General features: G+C 26.7%; 1 protein-coding gene across 6 annotated transcripts in view; it reads right to left on the minus strand.

Moving 5' to 3' along the window:
• LOC136085755 (uncharacterized) overlaps positions 1-17,476 on the minus strand; it is a 184,244-nt gene that overhangs the window by 122,656 nt on the left and 44,112 nt on the right. For 3 of the 6 annotated variants that reach the window (XM_065807148.1, XM_065807152.1, XM_065807150.1), the window contains exons 3-6: positions 16,621-16,833; positions 16,291-16,479; positions 13,467-13,685; positions 9,115-9,315 (exon numbers count right to left, since the gene is read on the minus strand). In XM_065807148.1, the coding sequence (XP_065663220.1) occupies positions 9,115-9,315; positions 13,467-13,685; positions 16,291-16,479; positions 16,621-16,833 (822 nt within the window). The remainder of the gene's footprint in view (positions 1-9,114; positions 9,316-13,466; positions 13,686-16,290; positions 16,480-16,620; positions 16,834-17,476) is intronic. The other 3 variants (XM_065807154.1, XM_065807153.1, XM_065807149.1) reach the window with 1 other exon arrangement.

Raw genomic sequence — 17,476 nt, forward strand, 5'->3', positions numbered from 1 at the left:
TGACGTTTTGAACACCTAATCAAAGCTAAAAATCCATTACTGTTTTAACTGCAATTTAACAAATCATGCAGTATCAAACTGCCGCAGCAAGTGTTCTTGCTATGATTGCAGAGAAAGACATCATTCATCTATATGCATTGATGTTAACAAAAAGGAATCAAAAAATGGTATCGTTATGATTGGATTCGAAAGACAAACTATTCATCCGACAGTTATGGTGAAAGTTGGTGAATATAATGTAAGAGCACTCATGGACATTGGAACAGGTAGTTCTTAAGCTTCATTTGCGTAAATCAAATATATAAAATTAGAGTCAAAGAAATGGAAGCAAAAAACATTGAAACAATGACTGGCTCAGTCCACCAAAATATTCCGTTTTTCAAACCGGCACTACACTCAACAAATGGACGCATCAGTCTTGATATAAAACTTTACAAATTGGAACAAACTGTGCTTATAGTGCTACAAAATCCGATGATATCCGTTATAATGGAGAAGTACAAACACTTACTCGGATTGCATTTTAACAATGAAGATAACTATGATGATCATAAAATTCATCTTATTATTGGTGCTGGGGATATTGTAAGAATCAAGTTAAAAGGATTCAGGACGGGAAACGACGGATAAACTATTGTAGAAGCAACTATATTTGATTGGACGATTATAGGTCCAGGGCAAAGAACTTTGGACTGCTTATATTTTACAAAGTTAACCAATAATTGCTATAAAGAACTATATAGCTTGGATGTACTTGGTCTGAAAGACCAAAGCAAAGGAAATCAAAATGAATTATATGAAGCGTTTAAAAATAAGTACAACAAGACTGAACTAGTTTTTATAACACTGGATTACCATGGATTGGAGAATGTCAACTTTAGCATTTTTTCAGAAGAGAGCATCTGCAGGTAACTTATTTTACTAAGAAAGCTTGAAAAGAAACCAAATGATTTTATCAAATACAACGATATTATTCAAGTACAACTCAATAATGGAATTATTGAGTGCGCACCAATCAATCCAATTGGAAAGAGGATATTCTACATGCCTTATCGAGCGGTGAGAAAAGAAGATTTTGAAACAACTAAGCTAAGGATGGTATTTGATGCTTCTGCTAAAGAGCGTGGATCACCCTCACTCAACGATAGTTTGAATTTTGGTCCTCCATTACAACCATTACTACTTAATGTTATTTTTCAAAACAAAGTGCTACCTGTTCGTCTAACTTGAGACATTAAACAAGCTTTTCTACAAAAAAAGGTTGATACCAAAAATTGTGACGTCTTCCGTTTCTATAGGATACCCGACTTTAAAAGCAAAGAAGTTATAACTCTGCCATTTGCTCAAATCCCGTTTGGATGTACGTCTAGTCCCATTATACTTGGGGGCGTAATCAAACAACATTTACTGACATATGAAATTCATTACCTGCATCAAAAGGATAAAATTCAGTTAATCAACAAGAGCACATAAGATGATGACATAATCACTGAAGGGATTCATGTTGAATATGTTAAAAGTTTGAAGCTAACAGCAATTCATTTATTCGAAAAGAAGGAAAATTTGAATGCACAAGTGGCATTTTAAATTTTCTTGTATTGGAAACAAATGATTCAGTACTGAACTGTAATGAAGTAACCCCCAATGAACATCATCAACGTTATTCAAAAATTCTTAGTTATGGGACAAAAGTGATGGCACTTAAATGGTGGATTGCAGGCTAACTCGCAAAACAGATTGTTTAACCAAAAGAGGAATATTAGGAAGTTTGGCTAAAGTCTTTGATCCTCTTGGTGTAATTTCTAAAAACTAATTTATCGACAAATATGTGATTTACAATATTCTTTTGGAACAAACCAATTTCACCAATGTTAGCAGAGAACTTGTTGATTTGGTAAAGTACCTTTTCAGATATAGCACCAATACTAAGAAGAATTACTATTTTGGATTATATTATAAAAGAATTGAAATCCATGGATTTGATGATGCAAGTAAAGATGGCTGCTACAGTTCAAAATATGTAGCAGCTCATCAAGGTAATAAAGTCACTCAAGAAATACTTACTACTAAATCACGCATTTCCAAACAAAGTTTACCTATTCCAAGACTTGAATTAGTTTCTGTACACATGGTAGCTAACACTCTTAGAAACATTAGACTTGCACTTGAAGGACACTCAATTATTAAGTTTTATGGTTGCTCGATATTTAGGTGGCATGACAATGGGTTCTCAATGACAACCGCAAGTGGATCCGTTCATTACAAGTAGATTCACCGAAAAACAAATGCCGAGCTAAAATGAACAACTAACGGCAGTTTAATTTAGGAAGAAGTCCATGGTGGTGAGGCTTTTTTAAAACAATGGTGGTTTTGGTGAAACGATCGTTACACAAAACAACTGGAAGACTTCGCCTAACTTTCGAACGACTAAAAGAGGTTTTTATTGATATTAAAAATAATTTGAATAACCGGTCATAAAAATACATTGAAAACGATATTTAACTTCCAGTTTTAACACCAAATACGATTCTAAATAGTAAAGGTATTACTATTTCCTTCGAAATCAAAGTTTAACAACAATACGGAGCAATGGGTTCAAATATAAGCGTTAATGTTTTCCACCTCTAAGTGACGCCAAAGCCGAGGAGAGAATATTTGTTGGCTCATAAGGTGCTAAGATAAATACATTTCTGGCAAAGCCATCTGGATTTTTTTACAGAGATTCTTGGTGCGGTCTCGGACGAGCATGGAGAACGTTTTCACCATGACATTGGTGTAATGGAGAAGTACTATGAGGGGAGATGGAACCCCAGGATGATGGGTGACTACTGTTGGATGCTTAAGCGGGAATGTGAAACTTCGCGCAGAAGAAAATCGAAAAAATCACACTTTTAATCAGGTATTTAGTTCCATAGCAGCAAACACAAAATATGAAGATTGTGGACATCAGATAAACTGCATTTATTTTATATTATTTTGATAATGGACATTGGATGAACCGCATTTATTTTCCACAAAGGTTAGTGTACCTTGTAGGCCTCATAGTAAACAAAACTAAATAATAGGAATGGATGATCAGTCTTGTAATCTGAATTGTCTACTTACTGTAATAAAATTATAAAATGGATGATCTATTAGAATAAAAATGTATAAAAAGATAATTTTTCTTTTCTACTATATATGTTAACCATTGCACATGAAGCAGTCTGCCTTAAATGCTATAATATGAGGTATCAGGTATCTAGAAATCCAGACCTGATACAAAAAAACTACTTCAATTTGCAGAATCAGCACACAAAACTAATATCTACAATAGCAACCTATAGTTATAATCTAGTTATAATAATATAAATCTATATTTATGATATATAGTTATAATAATATAAACCTATAGTTATAATCACCTTGAGCTACCAAAGATACCAAGCACATTTTCAGAAGCCAGTATAATTTTGACAGTATTGTTTCACAAAAAAATTACTTTTTAGTATTAAGTAATCGGTTTAAATAGTAGTTTATTATTAAGCCATCAGTTTAAATTATGTTTGGGCAGGAGAGTTAAGAACATTAAAATGAACTAATTTAAAAAATTAGTTGTGAAAATTATTAAAAAACGGAGAAATAAAAAATGTGCAAACTTTTTTTTATCTTTATGTCGTCAACATTAAAGATAAAATTTTCTTTTTTATGATTATTTGAAATTTTTATATATAACTAAGAACAATAAGGGCTGTGGCTAAGAGATTGTTTAGGATTAGGGAGCGAATGAAAAAAAAAACTTTTTTCTAAGGGAATTAGTCACATCTAATGCTTATTAGGGTGGAGCGATTTTGAAAATTTTTGAAATTTGATTTGCCTGAGCAGCAAATTAATATCTTTTAGTGACAAAAGAACCTTAATCTTTTTTTTTTTTAGTTTAGATGAGTTCTTGAGGTTCCTCTTTGGATTCTAAATTTTTTATGGGTCCTAATATTGTTTAAATTTTTTTTTTCTAAACTCTATCAACTTTATACTTAAAAGAAGCAAAATAATATGCTGATTTTGAAAATAATATTTGTTTTTATTAAAAAATTAAAATTAAAAAAGTAGAGTTGTTTTTTTCATTAAAAACGCCCGTCCTCAACAAAACAAAGGGGTTTTAAGGTATATTTTTGTAAGTATTTTTTTTACTAAAAAATTTTTTTAATAAAATTATTATTTATGAAACAAGCATTTTTTTCTGCTTTTTTTGAGTCCAAGGTTGATATGGTTTAGAAAAAAAAAATTCAAAAAAATTAGGACCTGTCAAGAATTTAAATTCCAAAGAGAAGCCTCAAGATCTCATCAAAATCCAAAAATATTTTTTTACTTTTATCTTATAATTAATAGACATTGATTCGTGTCTCAGTAATATTGGTTTTTAAACTCTTTTTTTTTTGCTATGAAAATCGCTCCACCCTAATGCTCATGCCTCTCCTTTCTTTCCCCATAAATTCAGCGCCAAGAACATTTCTTCCTTCCTACTAAAACATACTTATATTTAAAAATACATTAAAAAAATAAATTTGTTTCAAGTAACATATAACAATAAGCATTGTTATAGCAGCATTTCATGAAACGATTTTTTTTAGTGTAGAGTGTTCTGTTTATATTTTATAAATATTTTTATAAGTTGTTATTATGTTAAAATAGAAATATTCGATAATTTTTTATGAAATTATCAGATTTCCTTTTTTGAATGTTTAAAAGGTCTTTAGTTCTCTACGTGCAAAACCCTCCTTCCTCTCCTTCCCACAACACCTTTACTTTTTAGTTACAAGTTCCTTATGAGTCGTCACAAAACCACTAACTTTTTTGCAGTGTTTTGAAAAATTTTCTAACTCTGTACGCAAAAAAAATTTTCAAAACACCGCTCCTTTTTATAATGACGCATCAGAAAAGTCTGTATGTTACACCAATCGCCAATATTTAATTAAGTTTAAGCACTACTAATAGTAATAAACGAAAAAGGAATACTTAATGGTTAAAAAAAAAGCTTCTCTAAACCAAAATGATGTAACCAAAGTTTGACACCTTTTCTTAAACTTAATTGACTTACATTTTTCCATTAAATCATTAGCTCCGGAAAATTTTTAACAAAAATAGAATCAAAGTTAGTTACAGCTGCATGCCAAATAGTATATCAATTATTTATTCACACAACCAACAAATTTTGTGCAAATTCACCGCAGAACATTAAAACATGTGCAAATTCACCGCTAATGATGCTTACTGCAACATCATTAAAAAAACATATGTCCGTTACATAATCAAAGTTGTATATATAGCCACTATAGTATCATCTAATGCCAGTCTTACAGAAAAATCTTATATCGGTATACGTGAATACGCATTCAAACTTAGGTTTGCAAACCACTATAAATCTTTTAACCCTGGTACAGACATGGCAAAGAACTTTCAAAAGAAATCTGGAAACATAAATGCAGGTAAAATCCCTATGATTAAGTGGAGCATAATTAAAAGATAATAATTTCACAACCCATCTACAAAAAAGTGTAACTTATGTATTTTCTCATGATTTTTTATTGTGATTAACTACTAATCAAATCAAATGTATTCTGAAGTTTTGCATTTCATGGAATAATTACATATAATGCAAATACTAAATTAAAGTGTTACACCTTGATGACTTTTTTGCTTTGAAAATTTATTATGAAACTTAACATCTTAACATCACTCATTGGATTAAAAAAAAGCTCTTTTTAGGATTTTTCAAAAATCTCTGAAATCATATTAAGGAACATTATTTTTGAATAAGGAACAAGATTTTCTTCGATACTAGTAAAGTAATTGTTAAAAATATTGGCAAGTTTGGTTAATCAAAAATGACTTTATCAAGGTTGAAGCAGTTATTGTATGTTGTAGGTCTGATATTTATAACTTCTTTTATTCCTACCCAAGTTTTCCTAATCCTGTTTAAGATGTTGTTGAAAAAGGAAATATAATACATTTTACATGATTGTTTAAGTTAGTTGCTTATTTCATTTCTATTTAACTTAAATTTGTCAAAGAATAGGTTTCTTGTATTAATATTTTTAATTTAACAACTTTTTTATAAATGACATATTTGGTTGAGATGGATTTAAAAATACCAGTAGCCATCCATAGTTTTATTTAAGTTTATTTTATCTTTTTGTTGAAGCCTTGTAAGGAGCACGTTTGTAATAAACTTTTTCAGTTTTATTTAAATAAGTTATTATTTATTTATGAATATCCACTTCTTTATTTGTGCCTTCCAGTTCGTCGTAGATATATCTTGTATAAAAGAGTCAGTTTCAATGTTTTTGAAGCATTTTTTATTAATTTTTATATAATTAAATATTTTACATGATTAGTTATTAAAAGGATTTTAAAAAGCAGAGATATAAAATGTGAAAACTTTTCTTTTTTCTTTACGTCGTCAACTTTGAAGATGAAATTTCCTTTTTTATTATTATTTGAAGTTTTTGTATTTAATAAAGAACATTAGGAGGTGTAGCTAAAAGATGATATTGGAAAAGGGAGCGGAACTATAGGCAAAAACTTTTTGTATGTCAAGTCTACTAGCACAATAACAAATTCGATGCTCAAGACTTAGAATATTATTTGTCAATCATCCATCTTTGAGCACATTTCGTATATGGTTTACCCATAAATGCTCAATAGCATGAGATTTTGGCTATTATCTTTTTTTTTAAGCCATTGGAATCTTCTAGGTTTTCAACCAATTTGTTACCAAACCAGAATCGTAAACGTTGCCAAAATGAACTGAAAGATATACTTGGTGTCTCAATAATATTTGTTAATAAAAGGTTGCAAGCGCTTTTGTAAACACTCTTTTAAATAGATCTCTTGGTTTATTGCTTAGCGAGAAGGTACAATGTATATTGATGTGATCCCTTGCTTAAAGATTGCCATCCATCCAATTTTTTGTTCTAATTTTGCTTCGTCATATTACTTAACAATGTCTGGCATCAAATGTTGCCACAATATTTTAAATAAAGTTGACTACTATTTTGGCAACTCCAAAGCCTCTGTTTAGGCGTTCTGCTTAATCTTTGTTTTTTTTATGACAAAGAATAGGCATTTTAAAGCATTTTACGATTCTTTTGATAGTGTTTCCGTCACAAGCAAGCCTTCTAATAGCCTTAAAAGTGACACACCTCTTCGATGGTTGAACATTTTTCTTATTTTAATGCGGTTAATTTGTGTATTAAAAGAAAGCCTTCTTTCAGTTCCAGATTTGTAGCTCTATGTTTCATTTTGATTTTAGAATGGCTTTAGTATAGCCATCCGCCTTAAAATGGTTCAAAACAAGATGCTTTCTAACTTCTTTCTATTTTCAATATAAATTGTACACACAACTTTTTAGGGCTCGTCCAATTTGCTTTTAAAAATGATAGTTAAACAAAAAACCAATTAGACATTTTTATTATATATTAGATTAAACTTTACTCACCTGAAGTAAAAGCCGTGCAAGTAATTTTGGGGGCCCGAGCATCCTTCATTTTCGGGGCATAAAACTCCCCCTCAAAAGAAAAAAAATCCGGCACAAACTTTCTTTTATTGCAAAATAAGTATAACTATGTAGCTCTTGCTTCTTAATATGTTATTTTTCTAATCGCTTGCTTCAGAATACTCAAAATGGCAAGATCACTATATCATTCTTCTGCAATAGTTAAGCGTAAAACATTCTTGGTGAGCTTCAGTTTACTGAATGAAAGCTCACTTGAGGCCATTGTTACTAGAATTGAGGCAAAAATATGCAGTGCAATTACTATATTTCTAAAGAGTTCCTTAAGCTTAAGAAATTTTGTTTAAAAAGTCACAAGGGGCATAAGTTTTCTCTCCAAAGTTTGCAGTATCATTTTGCTTCAAGTGAAGCAATTCTTCAATCAGTTTATTATCAGTCACGTCACTTAAAATTTCTGCAATAAAGAGAAGCAGGCAATCGTGATCTCTGCTTAAGACAGTTTTTGATATTGCTAGAGAAAAAGAGAATGTAAAGCAAAGATTTCTCGAATGGCTGTGAGAAGAGCAGTGAATCTAATAACCATATTTTCAAGAATGTGATAAAAAAAACGTTCTCTAAAATGTTGCCTCATTTGACTTCTGATTCTGTTTTTGTTAATTCCGTGATATGTTCATCACCTCTCCAGCAAAACCTTTTGCGCTCTACTTAATAGATTGGAATATGAGAACTAATTTTTGCGGTTTCTGCAGATAATTCAATAAATGTGAGGACTTTCATCAAAATTCCAGGTATGAAGACACAAGGAATTCGTATACATATTTAGTCACATAACAAATGGTAGGGTCCCCATAGTAATAAAACAAATGGTAGGGTCCCCTGTGCCAAGGTCCCGAGCAAATTGCTTGGGTGAAACGCCTTCTGCACGGTCCAGCATGAAGTGAATGTAATACTTTTGCTTTATTTGTAATATTTTTAAAGATATGTATTTAGGTCATAATATGAAAATGAATGTTCTGTAATTTGAGTAAGCAGCACTTACAAAGAAATATAACATGTTTCTTGGCATTTTGCTTGCTGAGTATATTTAATTTCCTTTTGTAAACGTAAAACTGCTGAAATTAAAACAATTCAAGTTTAACTGTTTTGAAACTTTTTGTTTCTTACAATAAGGCAAAATCGAATACAAAATATAAACCGTATGAAAAATCATTTGTTGTTTTAAAATAAGCATTTTTTGATTCCAGTCGGATTTATCAGTCCAGAAAAATGTCTTATAACTCAAATGATAATGAGACCTTAAAATAATGGTTTTGACAATATTCTGGACATAACGGCAATATTGATATTAAGTTCAGTAAACAAAAACATCAATAATCACCAAAAAGTCAGCTCCTAGTCTCAGAAAGGCTAGTTATAAGTATTTCATTTTGGTAAGGCTTTAACTATGATTAAAGAAAAAAATTAATTAAATCATTTCCCTAATAAAATTAAACCTCATGCACGTTGAATACCAATTCAACAAAGCATTTGCATACAAACAAACTTACAAATAAGCATATACATAAGTAAACAAAAAAAAAACGAGTTAAAATTTAAATATGGTAGACCTGTAAGATGTTTACCTCTTTTAACTTTGCAAATATATCCATTTTTATTATGACAATTTTCAACATTCCAACTATAAGCATTAATTACCACACATATTGTTGTTGCCATAAAAAAATCATTTGATTGTTTAAATATATTTTCAAAAAGTACTTTTGGATTCCAGTTGGAATTATCAGACCAGACAAATCTTTTATAACTCATACGATAATTGAGGCCTTAAAAAAATTTTAGCAGTAACATATAAATTTTATAAAATAATCCAATATATATATATATATATATATATATATATATATATATATATATATATATATATATATATATATATATATATATATATATATATATATATATATATATATATATATATATATATATATATATATATATATATATATATATATATATATATACATAACCTAGTAGAAAATCACTTAACTGAAATTCTTTTCATTTTACAATGAGTTTCATCAATAAAGATTCATCAAAAAGATTTTCTGGTGAGTCTATATTGATAAAACACAGTGTAAAATGAAAAAAATTTTAGTTTAATGATTTTCTGCTAACTTATAATTGTTCCGTTCTTTTATGAACATATATGTATATATATATATATATATATATATATATATATATATATATATATATATATATATATATATATATATATATATATATATATATATATATATATACATATATATATATATATATATATATATATATATATATATATATATATATATATATACATACATATACATATATATATATATATATATATATATATATATATATATATATATATACATACATATATATATATATATATATATATATAATATATATATATGTATGTACATATATGTGTATATATATATACATAAATATATATAAATATATGTATATATATATACATATATATATATATATATATATATATATATATATATATATATATATATATATATATATATATATATATATATATATATATATATATATATATATATAAACAGAGCCCAGTAGGGGTATTAAGCGGCCGCCTGAGAGGAAATATTCTATTACTTTCATAATATATTTTATTTTACATTTCAAAAATTCATCAAAAGCTTTTTTAGTTCACGGTTATTGAGTTGCTGACGAGTAACTTGACTACGACAAGCGCGGGTGTGTTGCAAACTATGATTAGGCACAGTGGCTTTTTGTTGCATTAGACAAATATCTTTTTTCTAATCTAATCTCGGTACGAGGTCTGGGTTTAAATGAATTTTATTAAGAAATGTCAAAAATTCATGGAAATAAGTGGTCAGTTTGCCTATTTTGATCTGGATCTAAGTATCAAAAGTCTGGTAATTAGTTCTGCAACTTCAAAAAAAATAATAAACAAGCCAATAAATTGCATAAGGATTTTGTAGTTATCTAAAAAAAGTTATCTAAAATTCTTTAAATGCTCTATTTATATGGTCTGCTACTTCTTATAATGTACAAATGGCCTTAGAGCACGATGTAGTTTTATTAAATTAAGTTGCAAGAAGTTATCTACTAAAGTAAAGTCTTTATACTTTCTGTATAAAGAAAACCTGTATTTATCTTAGGTAATTCTTCTGTTCAAAATCATAACTGAGAAGCCCGAAATTGGATAAACTTGTATCCATTCAGAAAGCTAATAACCGTTTATAATGCATTAATTACTTTATGCTATTATGCAATACAGCAACAAATTACCTTCGGTGAAGAAAAGTTGTTTTACTTTATCTGCAGTTTTATGAATTTGCAAAAAGTAATAATTAATTTTCTCTCTCTTTTTGTTACAGTAAAAAAACATGTGCTTGGCTAAGTGAATTACAAACTGCTAGCATGGACTTAGAATATTGCTGCTGTGATGTGTGTATTTGTAAACATATTAACAGAGGCGATTACTACGAATAAAATGAGGAAGAGGTGAATACTTAAAAGTTACGAACATGCTTTTTAAAGTTAATCAGCCTTGTTTTATTTAAATCATACAATTAATGCTTGGTGCCCAAAAATTGGATTTATAATTTTAAGAGTTATGATTTTAATTGGCTCAGTTGTTTAAAATGTGTAACCTTATTTATTTTACATCAAATCTAGTAGCTGCCTCTATAGTTTAGTATTGTTAGCTATTCTTGAAATATATTTCTCAGTTTAATTTTTACGGGTTATTACCACAATAGAATTGTATGTTACTGCGACGTTTTACTTCAACAACTAAATTTTAATCGTATAATTAGCACTTTTAAGTAAAAATTTTCTTATTACAATATTTTGAAGATGGGATTATCTAAAGTTACAAAGTTACAAAGTTTACAAAAAAAACATTTGCATATTTCTTTAAGTGCTATAGTTCTGTGCTCCACAGTTTTGGAGGTTCCGGTTCATAGAAAAGTATATTTTAAACAAAAGTACTAAAAATATTTTTTTGATTAATAATGGAAAGAGGCCTACTGCTTTAAAATAGCCCTGGGCCCATAAAATTCTAAATCCACTGCTGTACATCGACATCATACACTATATTTTATATTTATTCCAGGAATATAAATGTGCAAGGAAAAGCAGTTTGCTATTTGATGGTGTAATTTTCTGTCATATGCCTTTAATCGTTCTGCATAAAAAATTGTGCACACGAATAGGAAGGAACCTTGACGTGGTTCATGTGCTTTAAACATATACCTTCTAGACAGATATTCTTTCAACCTTTATTTTGTGGAGGTAAGGCTTAGCTTATAATCTAAATTTAGTTTATACTCAATAAATAGAAATTTTCAAATTTATTCCCAAAACCATAACTGACTGTACTAATTGTGTTCAGATACTATTCAGTTTATAAGAATCATTTTAGAACTAATTTTAAGTATTAAAATTGTAGTTTTTTACTTTTAGTAGGGTAAACTGTAGATTTCAATAATGAGATGTAGGGTAACTTCAATTCAATTTAAATTTATGAATATTTTTAATATAAAATATAATGACCCAAATTAAGTAAAGATTTCTAAGATACATAAAAAAAAAAAAAATTGGACTTTATCATAAATTTCTAGTGTGGAATGTAACCAGGCAAGAAGGTCATAACAAATAAGTTGAAGTGAGAATTTTTAAAAAATATAAAATCATGTAGATAGGGTTAAATTTCACAATTTATAAATTGGTAGGGGGCATTTTTTTGCACCTGACAGTTGTTGTACATGAAAGGGAATGAGTTGTGAAACTGGTTGGGGATAATATTTACGCAAAAAAGTTTCGCCAAACGAGAATTAAATTCTAGATCCGCCCCTGATATATATAGTAAGGTTGACATTGAATGTTAAAAACAAATTGACTATATATATATATATATATATATATATATATATATATATATATATATATATATATATATATATATATATATATATATATAATTATGTTTATATATATATATATATATATATTTATATATATATATATATATATATATATATATATATTTATATATATATATATATGTTTGTATATATATATATTTATATATATATATATATATATTTATATATATATATATACATATATATATATATATTTATATATATATATATATACATATATATATATATATATATATATATATATATATATATATATATATTTATGTTTATATATATATATATATATTTATATATATATATATATATATATATATATATATATATATGTTTGCATATATATATATATATTTATATATATATATATATATATTTATATATATATATATACATATATATATATATATTTATATATATATATATACATATATATATATACATATAAATATATATATATATATATATATATATATATATATATATATATATATATATATATATATAGATATTTATATATACATATATATATATATATATATATATATATATATATATATATATATATATATAATATATATATATATATATATATATATATATATATATTTATATATATATATATATACATATATATATATATATATATATATATTTATATATATGTATATATACATATATATATATATATATATATATATATATATATATAATATATATATATATATATATATATATATATATATATATACATATATATATATATATATATATATATATATATATATTTATATATATATATATATATATATATATATATATATTATATATATATATATATATATATATATATATATATATATATATATATATATATAGACATACATACGAAATACGCACTATAAATTTTGTTTTATAACAAAGAGTGAAGTACAGAAAAATTATTATTAATCGATTAGCTATTAAGTAAAAATGAGTCATACCAATCCAAAAGAGGTCTTCCGTATTATAATTTACTAAAACACTTGTAATAAAAAAATTTTCTTCTCGATCTTCCAAACTCAACAAATTTCCTCCCTTAAGACGACATGATAAATAAGAACTTTTCCAATCAATACCATAAAATGTTTCATTTATTTTCTGGAAAAAATAGCAACTGTTTTTATAACTCAACCAATCGCCAACACAAGAATCATTATTTTCTAAAAAGCAAACCAATCTGTAAACAATTTGTAAAGCAGGAAGAATTGAAAATAAAATTTGAAAGCTATGAGGTTTTGTTAGGCTATCTACCAAATTTAGACGGTTGACTTGAGAAAATTCAAAACTTTAGTGGAAAGATTAGTTGAATAATTTTTATTACAAAATGCTAATTGTTTTATATTTTTGTAATATTTAAACAACTATAACAAATTTACTAAGATATTTAGATCATATCTGTAAACTAATAAGTCAGGAAAACAAAGTTAGTTGGTAGACAAACAAACAGGTACTTAAAAGAGACAAAAAAGCTTGTTAAAAAACTTGTCTTTAGGAAAAAAAGTATTTTTTTCCTTGTCAAAGTGAGTAAAGTAGGCTAAAGCAAGTTAAAAGCAAGTTAAGCACGTAAGTTATTATAATGAATTACCATAATGCTAACTATATTTAGATTAATATTGCAATCAAATTTGAAGGCATTTAATACCCATAAGCACCTAATATGTCTTTGTTTTTTAAAAAAGTTTTTTTAAACAAGTTTACTACTAAGTAAACTATTGCAATACTACAATATATAATGCTGCTAGTATTTTATAAATTAAGTTCGTTAAAAGAAAACAAAAAAAAGGTAAAAATAGGGGTTAACTGAAAAATTTTAAAACTGTTAATTGCCTAAGTCAGGATAACATAAATCAAGAAAAAATTCCATAGTAACAATGTTCGAGAATGATAAGAATAATTTTTAGAGCATGAAGGTACAGTCACAGTAATCAAAACCAACTTTACTGAATGACAAATCATTTAGTTAAGTTGTTTTTAACCAACAATGTCAACTTTACTGTGTAGCAAGATAAATTTTTCAGCAGATACAACTATTGATATTAATTGGTCTAGGCAGCAACAATTTTATTATTTGTAGAAAAAAATAATGAGATGCAACTTAACGACAATGGGCCGTTTCAATGAAAATGAAAAATAAAGAAAAAAGTACCCTTTTAAAAGATCAAGCGCAATTATGACAACAGTATTCCATACAAGGTAAAATAAAGCTTTTATAGAAATAGGGAAAGGAAACAGAAGTGATGTTAACTCTACAATGGGTAGTAAACATAGTTTTCTATGAGAGGTCAGTTTTGAATAACTCTCAGAGAAAACATAATGTGGCTTTTTTTCTTTACAAGTTAGTTACCATCTATCATTTCAAGCGTATCAAAGGAATAGCAACAATATTATGGTTAGCTGTTAATGACAGTTTTGTTTAAATTTAAGTTTACCAACCACAAGAAACCCCATGTACTTACAGAAGAAATATTAGATCTTGCTGAATTTGCCTGTTATAAAATAAATAATTAGTCTGGATTATATATTTGTACCTTCAACAAACAGCATACCATATCAAACACATTCCGTCACTTCAGAGGAAATATTATCAAAAAGATTATTAGGCTAGATAAGTAACAACAAGATTTCTATGTTAGTAACAACAATATTTCACAATGAATATGACAAGATCGAGGTTTTTTGATATTTATTTTTCATTATTGGGGTACTACATTGGTTTTAATTGTGGTAACCCGAGATCAATGGAATTGAAGTTATTTTGAAACTTAAAGACAACATCAATACTGCAGTTAGAAAATAATGGTTCAATAAATTTGAAAATTTCTCAGATGGACTATATGAAAAAAGATAATAGAGAAGACCAGAGTGCCCTAATTTTATTGAAATCTTTTGATACGTCAATAGATTTAACCATAAGAATATACCACCCTACTTCTACTTAAAGCATAGCATAACCTTTGTGTTGTAAAGATTAAAAACCTTGCAGTAAAAGGGAGAATTGAAACGGGTATTGATTGTTAGAGTGTAACTTTTTAGACTTGTGTAGAGGTAATAAAAGTTTCTTATTTGAAAATTTAAGTCTTTGCTAGTAACTTTCAGTTTTTTCAAAAATTGCAACAATAAATGTCATTTTCCAACAGATAGAACACAGTAGCAACAAAAGATTTTTTTTTGCTGCAGTTATAAAAACAGAATTTGGTTAAACACTTGTTAAATATTTAAGTTAGTGGGAAAGATCTATATGGAGAAACTTAAAAAGTATTAATTCTGAAAAACTTTAATTATTGATTTTCACAGAAATATTGCTCACACAGTTTGTTAAAGTAATATTAAGTTGAGAAAAGTTACCTAAGCATTGAAAAAAATAGAGTGTTTTGGATGGATGATAAACCCGTTTTTTTGCAAATGCAGAATTAGTATTGTCAGAAGAGAATAAATAGTTAAGTTAGAGGAAAAGATCTTTACAAATAGTTCTGCTTTATTAATCAAAAAAAAGCAAAACTTTTTCAATAGTAATTACTATGCAACAATAACTAATAGGATGTTTACTTTACTTTAAGTTTTATGCCATTTTAACAAAGTAATATTACTAAAATATTACTTTGTTAAAATGACATAAAACTTAATATGTTATGTATTTTATTTATAGTTAAATGCATAATAAACGTCCAATATCATACTTTATATTGCAGGGAAATATGCGCTGAAAGATTATATTTATTTTAATAAAACTATAAAGGTATATATTGAAACATAAACAAGTATTACCTTTGACATATTTACAAATAAAGCCATAGTTATCACTACAATCCTTGTCATTCCAACCAATATCATTTGTTACCACACAGTTCTCCCCATTTCCAGCATTGTTAGGTTTTTTTGGTAACCAATTTAAAAACTTTGGTTTTGTATTATCTGCCCACATAAACTCTCTGTTGTTGCAAGCATCATTGAGTCCTATAGTAAATACATTTTGCAACTTAAAATAAGTTTTTTTTTTATCTTCGAACGGATATGTAAAAGTAAAAGTATAAAAGTACCCATAAATATTAAAATTTTAGTTATATGTATGAAAGGAAAAAACAAAAACTATTTTACCAATCCAATAATTATCAGTTTGCATGCTGCTATCTTTAAGAATGTTTAAAATAAAAAAATTTTCTGCTTTATCCTCAATACTTAACAAATGTCCACCCAAAGCCTGACACGATAATGAGGCATCTATCCAACTTTTTCCTTTCAATGTTTTATTTTGAAAAAAGTAGCAATATGTTTTATATTCTAACCATCCATACTCACAGCCATTGCTTACTACCAAAAAAATTAACAACATACTATCAAGTTTAATGACATTAATAAAATCTGTATTTTTAGGATCGGTTTTTAGGTACGGTATTTATTTTTTTAAACTTTAACATATTATAATACTGTATAATAATAATGGTAACTGCATTTACCTTTTCTAGCTTTCTTGCAACATTTTAAGTAATGTCAATAATAAAACTAGTCAAGATTTTTTAAATACATATTAATTTTAAATGAACTTGATGAAGAAAGTTTAAAACAACTTTTTGAAAGAATAAAAACTAATTGAATAATAGGTATACACAAAGGCATGAAAACAAGTATATAAAATTACAAAATCAAATAACCAGTAAAAAGTTATTAGTTTAATTAATTATTTTGTAAAAAAAAAGTTATTCGTAACAAAGCTTAAAATACTTTACAATTAGAAAACAAGCAATACAGTAAAAAAAAATTGAAGTTTTGTTAATTATTACAAATCAGAAAAAATACACACTATATAAAACCTAATTTTAAAAATTGACTTTATAATAATTTGATGTGTTTAAGGGTTTAAAAAGGGTTTTGTTGAAAGCTGATCTTCATATTTAGAGTTTCAATAAAAGATTCGATGTCGTTCGTGTCAATATTTATGTAAAAATTTATTAAA

The sequence above is a fragment of the Hydra vulgaris genome, chromosome 10 (genome assembly GCF_038396675.1).
Source record: "Hydra vulgaris chromosome 10, alternate assembly HydraT2T_AEP".
In the NCBI taxonomy this organism is placed as follows: domain Eukaryota; kingdom Metazoa; phylum Cnidaria; class Hydrozoa; order Anthoathecata; family Hydridae; genus Hydra; species Hydra vulgaris.